Genomic DNA, 14,132 nt, shown 5'->3' with positions numbered 1-14,132 from the left:
AGGGCCCGGCCTCGCCGCCGCCCCAGAGCCGCCCCGAGGGCACCGCGGAGCCGCCCCGGCCTCACTCGGGGGGATCGGGAGGATGGGGCACGTTCGGCCCGGGAGACACCGCAAGCCCCCGCCCGGGGCTGCTTCACGGCCCCACACGGCATCTCCCGAACCCTTCGTGTGCTGTCCCCGCCCGGGGCTCCCTCACGGCCCCACTCAGAGCCTCCCGAACCCTTCGTGTGCCCAAGCCCCCGGCCCCTCTCCCGGCTGCCCCCGCCGGGTCTCTTGCGACACCCCGGGGCCGCTGACGCGGGGCCCGGCCCGGCCTTGACCCAGGCATGAGGGAGCAGCCCACGGCACATGGAGGGGCCGCGGAGCAGCTGCTGAGCCAGGGCTGTGAGGCACGGATAAGGCCGGACACAGAGCCACACATCTCCCCACAGCGGGCTGGAGCCGCCCCCAGGTGCAGGGCCCCGATAACCCCAGCGCAGGGCTGTTTACAGCCCCTCCCGTGATACAGGCGGCACGTGGGGCGCTTATCTCTGTCCCCAGCTCCCTCCTGGGGCTCAGGGCCAAGGCAGCGAGGGCTGTGGGGCATCAGTTGGGGCCCCTGCCGTGTCCAAAATCCCCAGAACCACAGGCAGCACTGGCATACGAAGGAAATCTTTATTAAGTCCGAGGTAGCAGCAGTGACAGGGGGCCAGAGGGCAGCCCCCAGGGCCCCCGAGCAGGATGGTGTCCACAGCACTACGCAATGGAGGCAAAGCTGAACACTGCACAGCCTGCGAGAGGGGCACCCCACGACTCCCCGGCCCTTTGTTCCAGGGCAGGCAAGGACCAACCTCTGTCCTTCCCCCAAAAATCACTGCCAGGGGATCGGCAGAAGTGAGAAAGTGGCCCCCAGTAACTGCTTATCTACAGCTACAGCAGATCAGGGGGGTCACCTGGGGGCACATACAGCCCTGGCAGTGCACCCCCACAATGTTAGCGCCAAGACAGTTATATTAAAAAAAAAAAAAGATACTTCAGTACTTCAGTGACAGCACTATGCGCAGATGGGCGCAGCTGCCACCCCACAGCAGGCAGCCTCGGTGGCTCCTCGAGGGAGGACAGCAGTGGGAAGCAGGAGCAGTGGGACCCTGGTGCCCTCACAGGACAGCAAACTTGAAGACAGCCATGATGGCAGCGCTGATGAGGCCGGAGATGGGGACGGTGACGAACCAGGCCATGAAGATGTTTCGGAAGAGGCGCCAGTCCACCGCCTTCCTGGAGCGCAGCCAGCCCACTGAGACAACTGAGCCCACCTGCACGAGGAGCCGGGGCACGTTCAGCACCAGAGCAGCCCTCTGCACCCCTCAAACACGCACTCCTCCACCTCTCAGGCAGAGCCCTGGGTCCTGCCCCGGCCTATGGGCACCACACAGAGCGCAGGCAGGGAGTGCAGGGCAAGGAGCTGCCAGCCCAGAGGGGTGACAGGACCAGGATCCCGCAGCACTCAGGTTCCCATGGCCTCTTGGCAGAGCTTAGGGGATCATGAAAGGGGTTTTGTTCTGCCATCACCTCCCAAGTGCCCCAGGGGCCCACCCCGAGGCTGGGCAGCTGCTGCCACCCCACATTGAGATGCAAGCAGCGGAGCTGGGAGCTGACAGTGGCCAGTGGCCCAGAGTGGGGCCTCCCACACAGCTCAGCCCTGTGAGCACCAAGAGCTGGGAACTCTGCGCTCACACAGAGCCAAAGCCGTGCCCCTGGTAGCCCTCCTACCTTGCAGTGGGTTGTGCTGATTGGGAGGCCAACGTTGGAGGCAATGACCACCGTCAGCGCTGAGGCCAGCTCGATGCTGAAGCCGCTGCAGGGACAGAGAGCAGATCAGAATAGGGGCACGGGGTACCCCAAAACACCGTGGGCTCAGCTCAAGGCAGCACAGCTTGGCTCTGCAGCCCCCGGATGAACCCCCCAGGATGCAGCAAGGTGCTGGAGCCACACACACCCCAGCTCCACCACTGAAACCCCCAGGAGAGAATGGAGAGGGGCTCCTGGAGCAGAACGCAGCTCTCAGGCCTCACGGAGCCTCCCCTCTGCTCCATGGTAGCCCTTACCTGGATGGTGTGATGGGAGTCAGGTCCTTCCCCATCGTCTGGATGACTCTCCTTCCCCAGACCCACAAGCCAATGCAAATCCCTGCACCCCCATAGAGAAGCAGCCAGATGGGAGTTGCCACCTTAGTAGCCACATCGCCCGTCTGATAGACCAGGAAGAGTGCAACCAGGGGCCCAATGGCATTGCTGGAAGAGAAAGAGGAACTGGTCTAGAGGGCCAGAGGCTCTTGGCAAGATAGAATATCCCTGGAAGTGTTCAAGGCCAGGTTGGATGGCACATGGAACAACCGGGTCAAGAGGAACATGTCCATGGCAGGGGGTTGGAACAAGGTATTTAAGGTCGCTTCCACCCCAAACTATTTTGTAGTTCCATGATTCTGTGAGCACTAGCCCCAGCTAGCAGCCTCCCTGGCTCCCACAACGCCACTGACCTGACATCATTGCCACCATGAGCGAAGGAGCCAAAACAGGCTGTGAGGATCTGCAAGAACTGGAAGAGCAGAGACACCTCAGGCTTGTCCTGCTCGTGCCACTCTTCCAGGGAGCCGGTGCTACCCTTGCGGTCAGCGGCCCCCAGCTCTGCCTGGGCTGTGTTCAGGTCCACGTCAGCAGCCGGGTGTGCATCCGCCACTGCGTTGCAGTAGCTGGTGTAGCTGTCCATGCGGACCCTCTTCTTCGTGTCCACCACAGACCAGCTGAGCTTCTCCCCCTCCTCGACGTCCCTGGCCCGCAGAGAGTCCAGGGGCATGCCACAGATGGCCATGGTGTAGGAGGTATAGCTGTTATTGCGCCGCAGGGGCTTGTCCCCCGAGTCCCCCATGCAGTCCCCCATCTTGGCCAGGTGCAGCTTGTGCAGCAGCTCCTTGTAGAGGCCGGAGTCCTTGTGCACAGTGTGGTACTGGTACTGCCCCCCTGAGCCCAGCTGGTGGCCCACTGCCTGGCTCAGGTGGACCAGGTTGCCGTTGGGCAGCCGCACAGCTCCTGCCAGGGGGGACAGCGGGGTTAGCACCAAGGGGTGCCTGGGCTGGGGGAGTCTCAGCACCCCAATCACCCCCTGCTACTCACCACTGTCAATGCTTGTTTCCTTCAGGTCAAGGCTGGGAAGCCTCTCCTGCTCTGGGGCCTCCTCCAGCTCCCCCAGGTTGAAGGAGACCATCCTCTCCTCCCCCGCTGCCCGAGGGGGCGCGGTTGACCCTGCATCAGCAGCGGGGCCCTTGGCATCTTCCAAGGGCATTTTGGCCTCCTCTTGCTCCTCCTTTGGGCAAGCATTCTTCTCCATCAAGGGGCTTTCAGAAGGACTTGATTTTATCTCTCCTGCAAAGAAGGGCAGCCACCATCAAACCCCTTTCCACCCTTGCGCCCAATGCCAGCAGCAAGCCCACACCCCTTGCCACTCAGATTTATGGCAGCCAAATAAAATTTACAGCTCCTCCACATCCTGAACTTTGGAAACTGCTGGACAGTCACACCTTGTCCCGGGCACAACAGCCAAACCATCTATGCCAGCTCATCCCCTATTTTTAGACACCCCCACCCACACGGGGTGTGGTGAACACCATTATGGGGCTTTTATGTTGGTAATGTCTAGTGCAGAGGTTCCTCTTTGGGCCATGTTTGTCCCATCCCCGTGGGCAGTGGGATGCTCTGGACCCACTTCTGGAGCGGCTATGACCCCTGAAGCTGACAGAGGCGCCCAGAAGAGCCCAGCTCCTCTACCAGCCCAGCAGCTCCAGCCTGGGCTCCTCTCCAGCTTCCACTGCTGGACGACAAACCCAAACAGGAGCTGGTCTCCACCCCCCAAAGGCAGCCTGGTTTCCTGTCCACCCTAGGCAGCCAAACCAGCAGCACCAAGCTGTGGAACCTGAGGCTGTTCCTCCGCCTCTAACAGTAAAAGCATGTTTTCTCCAGGTGAAAACATGAGGTCAGCTCCTTCGGACAACAACCAAAACCACCTTCTTGTCATAAACATGACCATTTCCCTGTCACTTTGTTTGCCTCAAGGGCTGGGTTGTGGCATCAACCCTCCATCCTGGCATCCAGTCCCAGCAGAGCTGTCTCCCCCTGCGTGCCCACCTCCTCCCAGGGATGCTGTGGGCAGGCAGGGAGCATAGTATGCCTGACAGGCAGAAGAGCCCACCTCACCTCATGGGCAGGAGTTAAGTTAAACAGCTGGAGGATTGTCAAGAGCAGCCATAAAGCTGTTAGTCACACCCCAATTACACCAGCACAACAAGGACATCCCCTCATCACCAACTCCCAAGGCCCCAGCCTGCACACATCATTGATATTCAGGACCACATGCAGTTCCAAGCACTGCTCCGGAGGCAGAGCTCCAGGCTGATCCTTTGGATGCCTTTCAATAGAGTGTTTTGGGTTTTTTTGCTACAGGGGAAGGATTTCATCAGCTTTAAACTTGTGATCTGCATCAGCCAGGCCAAGGATTGCTCAGCAGGTATGAGAAGATTAAAGATTACAACAGGCACGTTGTCTCTTGCCTTCTCTCTCCTCTGATAGAGAGGGACAAGCTGTCTGACACTGCCCACAGCTCCAGGAGAGACCACCCTGCAGATCAATCAGCCCCAGACACTGCTCAGCAGCACAACAGCTGCTCCTGGGGGGGGGTCTGGGTGCCTGGGTTAGGAGCAGGCAGAGCCCAGCACGCTGAGTGCCCCAGTGACTCAGAGCAGGTTAATCCCCGAGTGAAGAGGAGGATTCTGTTAATAACAGCCCCACAGCTAATGGGATCTCCCACTGGGAAGAGAAGTGGGTTAGCCAGAGCGTGCCCTTCCCCGAGGATTGCAGAGGGACGTGGTACTTACGGTCGATTTTCTTCTTCATTCTCGGACATACAAAGAACCAGACGACGAGAGCACAGACAACAGCACTCCCCGCCGAAATTAGGAGGATACCCCACAGAGGAACTTTGTCAAAGCCCAGCACTAGGAAATAAAACAACGGATCTTTGAAAACCTCTGGGCAAAACCTTCCTCAATATATGACTTTGGTTTTCCCAGGCACAGGGACTCCATCACCTGCAACAGCCCTGAGCTAATCCACCTGCCAGGGAGAAGCACTGCTGGGAAGGCATCACTGACCTTGCTGAGACCCTAGCTATGCTCTGAGCCCCACAAGTCACATTCCCATCAGTAGCTGACCCTTCACAGCCTTTCCCCCAGCCAAGCCCTGTACAGAGTGGTGCATGCCCCAGGCTCCACACAGCTCTTGTCTCCTCATTTGCTGCAATGTCAAAGGGAAAAACACTTCCCAGTGTGGCTGCTGCAGCGCCAGTGCTGCTTCCCTGCTCTGGAGAGGACACGGACACTGGGCTGCTCCCACCCTGGAGCTCTCCAGCCCCTGCAGCTGCTGGGGAGGGCAGCTCTTCTGCTCCAGGAGTCAATGGCAATTTAGGCTTCATAGCATCTGAGGTGATACATGACCCACTTAGGAGCATTCTCACAGGCAGCCTGACTTTGAGCAGAGGACTGGCATCACACAAGCCCAGGCAGGGCATCAGGTGCTTGTGACTATCCAAACCCTGCATTTGCTGCTGCAGGCAGTGCCTTATTGCTCCTGAAGCAGACCAGACACCTCCAGCAGGCACAGGTCTGCCTGCAAACCCTGTGCTCAAGCAACCTAGAGTTCACTCAGCAGTTCAGGGCTCAGGATGAACACAGATCCACTTTGGACATGCCAAGTGATCAAGTAATTTGGGAGCAGCCCCAGTGCCCCCAGCAGCACCACAGCAGGCCTGCCCACCTCTCCCCCATGTTGCAGAGCCCAGGGAAGGGGAAGCTGACATCCCTCCAAAAAATTTTCCAGCCACTGTTTACAGAGCAAACCCTGCCAGAGCCAGCACTGCCTGCCCGCATCCCACCTCCAGAGGCTCCTCCACAACAGGAAACCCACGCTGACACCAGAAAACAGCTCAGGCCGAGTCATCCCAGCAAACAACGGAGGTGACGGAGCCTCTGGCTCCACGGGCAAATCCACCTATCCCTGCTGAGCCCTCCCTTACTCATGCTCCTGACTTGTCCCTTGCCACACAGCATCCTAGCTTGGCTTTTCAACCTGAAACTCAGACTCTGCAGCACACAGGCCAGCTCTTCTGGACAAGAGTAATTAGCTTGTTTTTAGGGACAGGATGAAGCAGGAGGCGCAGCCCCATCCCTGCTCCGAGCCCCACTGCTGGCAGCCAGCAGATACCTGAGTTTTAGCACAGGTAAGAGAAGGGAAGGGGAAGCCATGCTATTGGCCAGTCCTGGCAAGTCTAAGGAGAAAGGTCTGGAGGAGTTTAGTTTGAGCAGGTCTCTTTGGCTGGGCAACTACCTAGCCCAGACAGTGCAGGCTAGCCTGCCGCCTTCCGTAACCGGCACAGGCCAGCCGCCTTCTAGGAGATCTCAGCCCTGTAAAGCAAAAAAGGGGTAAATCGTGCATTTAATGGAGGCTTTGGAAAGAATTTCAAAATTCAGGTTGAAGCATTTGCTGTGCACTTACAGGGCGCCCCAGTGTACATGATGGAGAAGAGGTTGATTCCCACAGTGCAAGCGTAGAAGACGGGCAAAGCTCGCAGGCCGTTGGGAACAGGATCTGCCTGGAAAACACAGAGCAGTGCTGCAGAGAGGCACAGTGGGGGCTGTGCAGCAGCCCAGGAGCAGCTCAGCAACAGATCCTCTCCAGAAGGGGTTTGTGCCCTCAGTCACCTACAGACGACAGCTCCCAACAGCCTTTAGGGAACAGCCCCCAGTCAGATGGAGGGCAGGAGGTAGCACAACACCTGGATCCCACAAGCCTCCCCACAGAGCTAGGGCAGACCCAGCCAAGGCTTCCAGCACTCCCAGGCCTGGAACAACTCATCTCTATCTGGCTTCTGAACCCTTTCCCTGGCTCCCCAAAGTGCCACCTCCACTTACATTTTTCTTTCAACTCCCCAATAACTTTCAAAGCTTTTGCCCCTTTTCAGCTGACTTGAACAAAATAAAAAGTCCATTAGTCACAAAGGAGCTTATTTGACCACATAACCTGGCAGCAAGGCCCTCACCCCAGCAGAAGGAGTGTTTAATCCCCACTGCTGCCCAGCAATTGGGATTTGGCATCAGGACAAGCACACCAAGCCTCCCTGAATGCCAAGCAGCACAAGCACCGGGATGGAGCATGACAGGGCCAGCCACGCTTTGGGAGGCTGGTTACACAAGGTTACTGTGACAGTGGTGACGCTGAGCTGTTCTAAAGGACTGCCACTGATAAAATCTTAACATCTCTTCAATTGTTAGAGGTAAAACTTAAAGGAATTTAACCTCAGATATGCAGAAAAGAATACTGAAGTTTCTCTGCATAGTTTGGGTCTCAGGAATGTGGCTTCCCCAGACTCGGGAACAATTCTGTCCCTCCTAGCTGAGGAATGCCATGGCTGTGGATAAATACCTTTACCTGCAGCCTACCCCATGGAAAAAAAGCCCCTTACACCAGGATTTTGGAAAAGCCCAGATGACAGCACTGGTCTTATCAATTCTGAGCTACTTCATTACTGGGAAACAGGGCTGTTCCTGCTGAAGCCAGGCAAAACAACTCCCATGTTTCAGAGGGGAGGTGATGCCCCAAACCCTCCAAGTCCACTCTGTGGAGTGGCCACAGGCCCCATTTTCTCACATCTTCAGCTTCCAAAGGGCTCCCCTGATGCCAACACAGACACTCCAGGATGTGCGGAGTCCTGGTGGCCATAAGCCAACCAACAAGTCCATTGAGAGCAGCCCAGAGCCCCAAAGCATCAGAAAACAGGGCAGACAGCCCTTACCTTACAGAGGATGAACCTCTGGACGAGGAAGAACAGGATAGCAGACATGATGCCCGAAAGAAGGGGTGAGATGAACCAGGACAACACTAGAAAGTGAGAGGCACAATCAGCATCCTGCTGCTGGAAAAGGAAGCCCAGGGACACATGGGGTCCATGTCTGGGGTGGTCCTGCTGCTGCACTTACCAATCTTCAGCAACTCAGACCACTTGACACCTTCCTGCCCTTTGGCCACCAGTGAGAAGCCAATGGTGGCCCCAACGATGCAGTGGGTGCCAGAAATGGGGAGCTTCAAGAATGAAGCCATCAGCTGCCACACAGCAGATCCTGGAGAAGAAGCAGCCGGCTAAGAGAGCCATCACCAGGGCATCCCGGGTCACAGTGCCCCTCCACCGTGACCTCCCCGCTCCTTACCGGACATGGCGCTGATCGAGCCTGCCATCAGCAGCTCCCGTGAGGAGTTGTACATCTTGACATCGATCAGACCCTTGCGGATGGTCTCGCTGACCTTGGCCCCCAGCAGCACGGAGCCCACCGTCTCGAAGATGCTGGCCAGGATGCAGGCCTGCCGCAGGGTCACCACCCCCGAGCCCACGGCCGTGCCGAACGAGTTGGCCACGTCGTTCGCACCGACAGAGAAGGCCAGGACGAAGGCGATGATGAAGCCCAGGACCAGCATCCAGAGGACGTTGGCCATGGGGGCGGCGGGCACCGTGGGGTCCATGGCGATAGGTTAATAAATTAGGTACAAAATTAAATAGAGGGATCGCTATAGGGCTCGGGGACACCGCGACGTCCTAGGGGCCCGTGGGTCGCAGGGTCTGGGGGCCGGCTGCTGCGCCATGGTCCGCGCCGCTCCTCATCCTGCGGGAAGGACAGAGCTGAGCGGGGCGAGCACCGGAACCGGCCCTTCCCGCCGCCGGTAACGGCCGCTCCCGCGCGCGCCACCGCCCCCTCCCGCCGCCATGCGTGCGTGCGCCCGCCCCTGCCCGTCACCGCCGCTCACCGCTGCGCCGCGCCGGGCCGGGCCGGGCCGGGCCGCGTTAACCGGGAATGCCCAGCCGCGTGCGGTGCCGCTCGGATGCGCTACCGCCCGGACCCCGCTGCCCTCCCTCGGTCCCGGTCGGTGTCGCCACCCGGTCTAAGGCGGCCACAGCGCGCGGCGCCTTTAACACCGCCCCCCGCCCCCGCGTGACCGCGGCCCCGCCCCCGCCCGGCCCGGGCCCGCCCTCGCTGCCCATTGGTCCGCACTCCGAGGGAAAGGGGCGGGGCCGCATCGCCATTGGGCAGCGCCGAGCACGGAGACCGAGGCCGGCCCCGCCCCCCCGTGCGGGCAGCGCGCCGGCGAACCACGTGCGCGCCCGGTGTGCCCCGGGAGGGACGGCACCGGAACCGGCACTGCATGGCATAGCATGGCATAGCATGGCCCGGCACCGGAACTGGCACCGGAACCGGCACGGCATGGCACCGGAACCGGCGTGGCATGGCATAGCATGGCCCGGCACCGGCACTGGCACCGGTACCGGCACTGGCACGGCATGGCCCGGTACCGGCATGGCATGGCATAGCATGGCCCAGCACTGGCACCGGAACTGGCACCGGCACGGCCCGGCATGGCACCAGGACCGGCACGGCATGGCCCGGCACCGGCACAGCATGGCCTGGCCGGGCACATCTGGCACGGCTTTCCACCGATGTGGACTCTGCTCCAGTGTGGCACAGGCACAGCCCAGCAGGTGTGAGGGCCCAGGCTGGGATGCAGCACAGCTCGACTCGCTTTGGCACGGATGTGGGGCTGGCCCAGGTATGGAACTGCTCTGCTCAGCTCCAGCATGACCAGCCTGTGCCAGCCCAGGTGGGCAAGGAGCTACTGGCCACGGGGCTGGCACTCCAGTGTGGCTCAGTCCCTCTCCAGTGTGCCTCAGTACCTCTCCAGTGTGCTCAGTGCTACTCCAGCTCTGAACTGGCATCACACACAGGCTTTGTGCCTGCACTGGTTGAGACCAGCACCAGCCCAGGGGTCCCCCACTAGACTGGCAAGGACCATAGGTGGGGACTGAAACCAGTTCCCACCAGGATTAACTACGGCACCAGATCCACAGCTGAGTGTGGCAGCTCAGGGGATCCTGCAAGGTCCCAGGAGGTTCCCAGGAGGTTTCCAGGAGGTCCTGCAGGGTGGCAGGGGAGGGGTGAGCCCCTCGGCGTGCAGCAGCTGTGGATGTGTGCGCACAGCCAGCCCCACGTGCCCTGGCCCACGCTGGGGGCACACGTGTGCCCCAAGCTGGGGGAGCCCCTCTCCCATTCCCATCTGGGGTGATCATTGTCCAGCAGGAACCACGGCTCAGTGCCCAGACGCAGCCCCGGGGCAGGGGTCAGCCAGCACAGGAAGCTGGGGTGTGTGGCCAGGGGCTGTGCCACCACACGGGTCAGCAGCTGGGGCTGGCACGGCCGGGCCACTGCACACCACCACGTCATGGGGACGCAGTGACAGGGGCTGCAGGTGGCCCCTGGTGCCTGGGGAAGTGGCCAGGCTGCCCCAGCCCTGCTGCATGACTGCCCCTGCGTCACCCGGGCAGAGTCCAGCCCGTGTCCCCACAGGCCCTGTGTCCCCAGGGCCACGTGCAGCACTGCCTGCACAGAGCCACAGTTGGGGCTCGGGGAAGGAGGGATGTGTACCTCGGCCTGGGGAACCCCTGCACTCTCAGCTCCCCAAAGCTTTAGCAGGGGTGAGCCCACACCTTTCCCCTGTCCCCACTCCACATTCCTGCCCTAGGTGCATGAACTGGGGAGGAAACTGGCAGGAGTCCCTGGATGAAGCTGGTAGGATCCATGTTGTGGGCCCGCAGATCCCATAACCCTGTACCCCCAAAGCTGGGAAGGGATCCAGGTGTGTCTGCACCCCTGCAGGGGTAGGGGCAGGTCTGGGGAGCAGCACTGGGCATGTAGGTGCAGCCACAGGTACGTGGGGCGCAGCACTGGGTGTGTGGGGTGCACCAAACATGGGATGTCGCTATAGGACACAAAAGAACACAAGTGCACACCACTGTTCTCAAGGTGAAGAAAAAAGGGAAGTTTATTTTCTGACTCTAACATTTACAGTTTTCTAAGAGTGACAGTGGATTGGAGGGTAACAGTGCCACCTCTCCAATGACACTGGACAAACCAACAGTCTATCAACTTCTTCCATAAAGGAATGCAAAACGATTAGTTATTTACAGAAAGTGTGAGAGAAAGTTCACTACAAGAATGTCAACATCAGAAGGCTTAGAAAATCTTAAAAAATCAAGTGACAATGGGGCACAGCACAAAGTGTACAGGTGTGGGGCCAGGCGTGGAAGCGCCTTGCAGGGGCACAGCGGGGTACAAACCTTGCACAGATCACAGAACTGAAGAGATGGACTCAGGGCCAAGGATGTGCTGGAGAGGAGCAGGCTGGGCAGCCCCAGAACAGTGCACTGCAGGTTCCCAGCACTGGGAGGGGATCCTCAGACCTTTGTCAGCTTCACCCCTGCAGTGAGCCCCACCCTGAGCGGTGGCACTGTGACACTGGAGGCAATTAAGGCAGGACTCTGGGAACTGCTGGGAACCGCCCTGGGAAACACTCCAGCCTGTGGCCGTCTCACCTACAGAGCCAGGGGCTGCATCCCCCGCCCCAGTAACACCAGTAAGTCTGTAACTCCTGCACTGGGAGCCTTTGATGGATGCTGAGCGTGCCCTGAAATCCACCTGCTTGGCATCACTACTCCCAGTCCTGGTGCTGGCTTAGACCTGCAGGTCCCTGGATGTGCCCGGGTGCTCAACAGCGTGACTGGGCATCCCAGCACTCATTGGCACACTCTGGACCTCTTAGGTGTCACCAGCAGTCTCCAGAAACCCCCAGCACTGCAGCTGCTGGCGTCCTTGCCTACCTGGGCTCCACTCCTGACTGATCCTCTTACTTCACGTTGTCCTACTCGGTTGTTAATTGGTAATAAATTAAAATTAATTTTCCTGAGTCAAGCGTTTTGCCCATGACTTAACTGTTGAATGATCTCTGTCTCCTTACCTCACCCCAAAAGTTGTTCCATGGCTCTCGCCCCTGCCACATGTGCCTCCATGGCCCCTCCCTGTGTCACCAGCTGGGCACTGAAAGTGCAGTCATGTTCTGTGAGAACTTACATGATCCATATACATGATCCATGAATAGTTTGGTTTGTCGGAGCAACAGGAAAGCAGGTTCAGAATAAATGCATGAACCACAGAGTGTTAATATGTCATGGCAAAAGGTATAGAACAGAATAGATATAAAATATTCCTGGGTCTGTGAGTTGCTGGAGGCTGGGAGACACTCAGTGCTTGTTCTGGACAGCAGCCAGACACAGCAGAGCTCCACAGGAAACACCCGCACAGGCACCTCACCTTTTCCTGGTGTTCCAGTAAGCCGGGATGGAAAAAGCCCTGCCAAGGTTAGCCCCAGCTCCTTTCCTTGCCATGCATTTCTCCAGGGGATGGTGCCCAAGCATATGAAACAATCTCACCTGCATGGCAGACCCCTTCCATTCACTGCGTGCTGGTGGATCACTGGCAAAGGCATTGGTGAACACAAATCACATTGTGGGTAAGGCTGAAAGAGACAACAGTGGGATCATCTGGTCCCACCTCCCTCCTCAAGCGAGGTCATCCAGAGTACATTGCACAGAATTGTGGTCAGACAGTCCTGGAATATCACAAGTGGGTGAGACTCCACAACCTGGGCAATCTGTCCCAGTGCATGGCCACCTGCACAGAGTTCTTCCTCACATTCAGGTGGAATTAATATGAATTTGCAAAAAACGCAACGAAGGGTCATGTCCAGGGTCACTGTATTGCTTACAGCGTGGATAATACACATAGTGAAAATCAAATTGGAATAAATTAGAATCAGTGGCATTGTGGGGCTCCCCTCACCCCCTCAGTACCCAGGGGACCTGCAGTGGCACCCATGTGAGTTTGCTGCTAGTACAACACAACTGATTGTGCTTCTGCTCTTTATTTATAAATACAAATATTCTCCAAACACTCTGCTGGCTCCTCTGCCTGGGCCCTCTGAGCTGGCTCAGGCAGCTGCAAGGCGCCTGTGGACAGAGGAAGCTGCTGAGGCGTGCTGGGCACAGGGTGGGTGTGAGGGTGTGGAACAGCCTGGGCACCCCTGGGCCATGGGCACCCCTGCACAGGGCACACAGAGGGCTCTGGGCCAGCCCACAGCACCAATCTCCACTCACTGGAGCTCCAAACGCCTCGTGCCACCCCGTGCTGCCACAGCAGCTCTCCTCTGCCCCACCAGCTCACTTCCTCCTCTTCCTCCACACATGGATCACACAGCACAGCACCATCCCCAGCAGCATGGAGCCGAGGATGGCCACGATGCCCTCGATGCAGTAGGTCTGGAAGGAGCTGGCATCCACGGCGTTGGTGTCTGCCCTGCCCAGCACGGGGGTGTCGGGCTCTGCCTCGCCATCCCCGGTGCCCGGCTCGGCCCCGCTGCCCCCGGCCGATCTCCTGCTGACAGCGCCGCTCAGCCCCAGGCTCTTCACTCCTGCCGGAGGAGTGCACGTCAGTGTGTCCTGCATGCCTCTGGCCATCTCACCAGAGGGCTGGCATTGCCACCAAATGTTCTTTGCCACCTCGCCAGCAGCTCTGTGTCACAGACATCTTTTATGAAAAATCCTTTCCTTAGGATTTTTCCTCCTGAGAAGCTGAGAGGCCTCAGGAACAAAATGCAAACAATGATTATCTGCTGCTGTGGAATGCAACAGGTGCATCTGGGATTGGGCTCATGTGGTTGTTTCTAATTAATGGCCAATCACAGTCAGCTGGCTCAAACTCTCAGGTCAGTCACAAGCCTTTGTTATCATTCTTTCTTTTTCTATTCTTAGCTAGCCTTCTGATTAAATCCTTTCTTCTATTCCTTTATTATAGTTTTAATATAATATATATCATAAAATAATAAATCAAGCCTTCTGAAACATGGAGTCAGATCCTCATCTCTTCCCTCATCCTCAGACCCCTGTGAACACGGTCACAGCTCTGAGCAGGGGAATATCCTGTGGTGGCAATGTTTCCTCAGCCTCAGTAAAACCAAGGGAACTCCCAAAGCCCTTGCAGGTCCCCACTCTCTGCACCCTCCCTCTCCTCAGAGTGTTGCTAATAACCCTAATCCAGTTCTCCAAGTGTCTGCCTTTGCTGCCTGCTCCTGGGGACTCTTCCCACAATTTCTCTTGTGCTCTGGCCAGTGATGATC

The 14,132-nt window shown here is 58.4% G+C and overlaps 2 protein-coding genes across 2 annotated transcripts; one reads left to right on the top strand and one right to left on the bottom strand.

Moving 5' to 3' along the window:
• Positions 1–635: 635 nt before the first annotated feature.
• Positions 636–8,597, bottom strand: SLC20A1 (solute carrier family 20 member 1). The gene is made up of 10 exons (XM_071417697.1): positions 8,288–8,597; positions 8,060–8,200; positions 7,876–7,961; positions 6,579–6,675; positions 4,904–5,023; positions 3,150–3,398; positions 2,516–3,065; positions 2,085–2,270; positions 1,750–1,834; positions 636–1,292 (listed from the first exon to the last, which is right to left on the bottom strand). The coding sequence occupies exons 1-10, from the start codon at positions 8,595–8,597 to the stop codon at positions 1,137–1,139; spliced, it is 1,980 nt and encodes a 659-aa protein (XP_071273798.1). The 3' UTR covers positions 636–1,136.
• Positions 8,598–8,926: 329 nt separating this feature from the next.
• On the top strand, positions 8,927–13,047 carry LOC139585185 (uncharacterized). Its single transcript, XM_071417721.1, has 2 exons — positions 8,927–9,677; positions 11,724–13,047. Exons 1-2 carry the CDS (start codon positions 8,927–8,929, stop codon positions 11,885–11,887), a joined length of 915 nt encoding a protein of 304 aa, XP_071273822.1. The 3' UTR covers positions 11,888–13,047.
• Positions 13,048–14,132: the final 1,085 nt, after the last annotated feature.

The sequence above is a fragment of the Agelaius tricolor genome, unplaced genomic scaffold (assembly GCF_023055355.1).
Source record: "Agelaius tricolor isolate 1412-34295 unplaced genomic scaffold, bAgeTri1.0.p SCAF_70, whole genome shotgun sequence".
In the NCBI taxonomy this organism is placed as follows: domain Eukaryota; kingdom Metazoa; phylum Chordata; class Aves; order Passeriformes; family Icteridae; genus Agelaius; species Agelaius tricolor.
The sequence above is the reverse complement of the archived record's forward strand: the minus strand, read 5'-3'. Positions and strand labels throughout refer to the sequence as shown.

Bases quoted from the DNA above. Each gene is read 5' to 3' on its own strand.
- LOC139585185 (XM_071417721.1), top strand. From the start codon at position 8,927: ATGCCCAGCCGCGTGCGGTGCCGCTCGGATGCGCTACCGCCCGGACCC. The intron at 9,678-11,723 runs GTATGGAACTGC...TGGACCTCTTAG, and splicing joins CGGATGTGGGGCTGGCCCAG to GTGTCACCAGCAGTCTCCAG.
- SLC20A1 (XM_071417697.1), bottom strand. From the start codon at position 8,597: ATGGACCCCACGGTGCCCGCCGCCCCCATGGCCAACGTCCTCTGGATG. The intron at 8,201-8,287 runs GTAAGGAGCGGG...CTTCTTCTCCAG, and splicing joins CTCGATCAGCGCCATGTCCG to GATCTGCTGTGTGGCAGCTG. The intron at 5,024-6,578 runs GTAAGTGCACAG...TTTATTTCCTAG, and splicing joins CATGTACACTGGGGCGCCCT to TGCTGGGCTTTGACAAAGTT.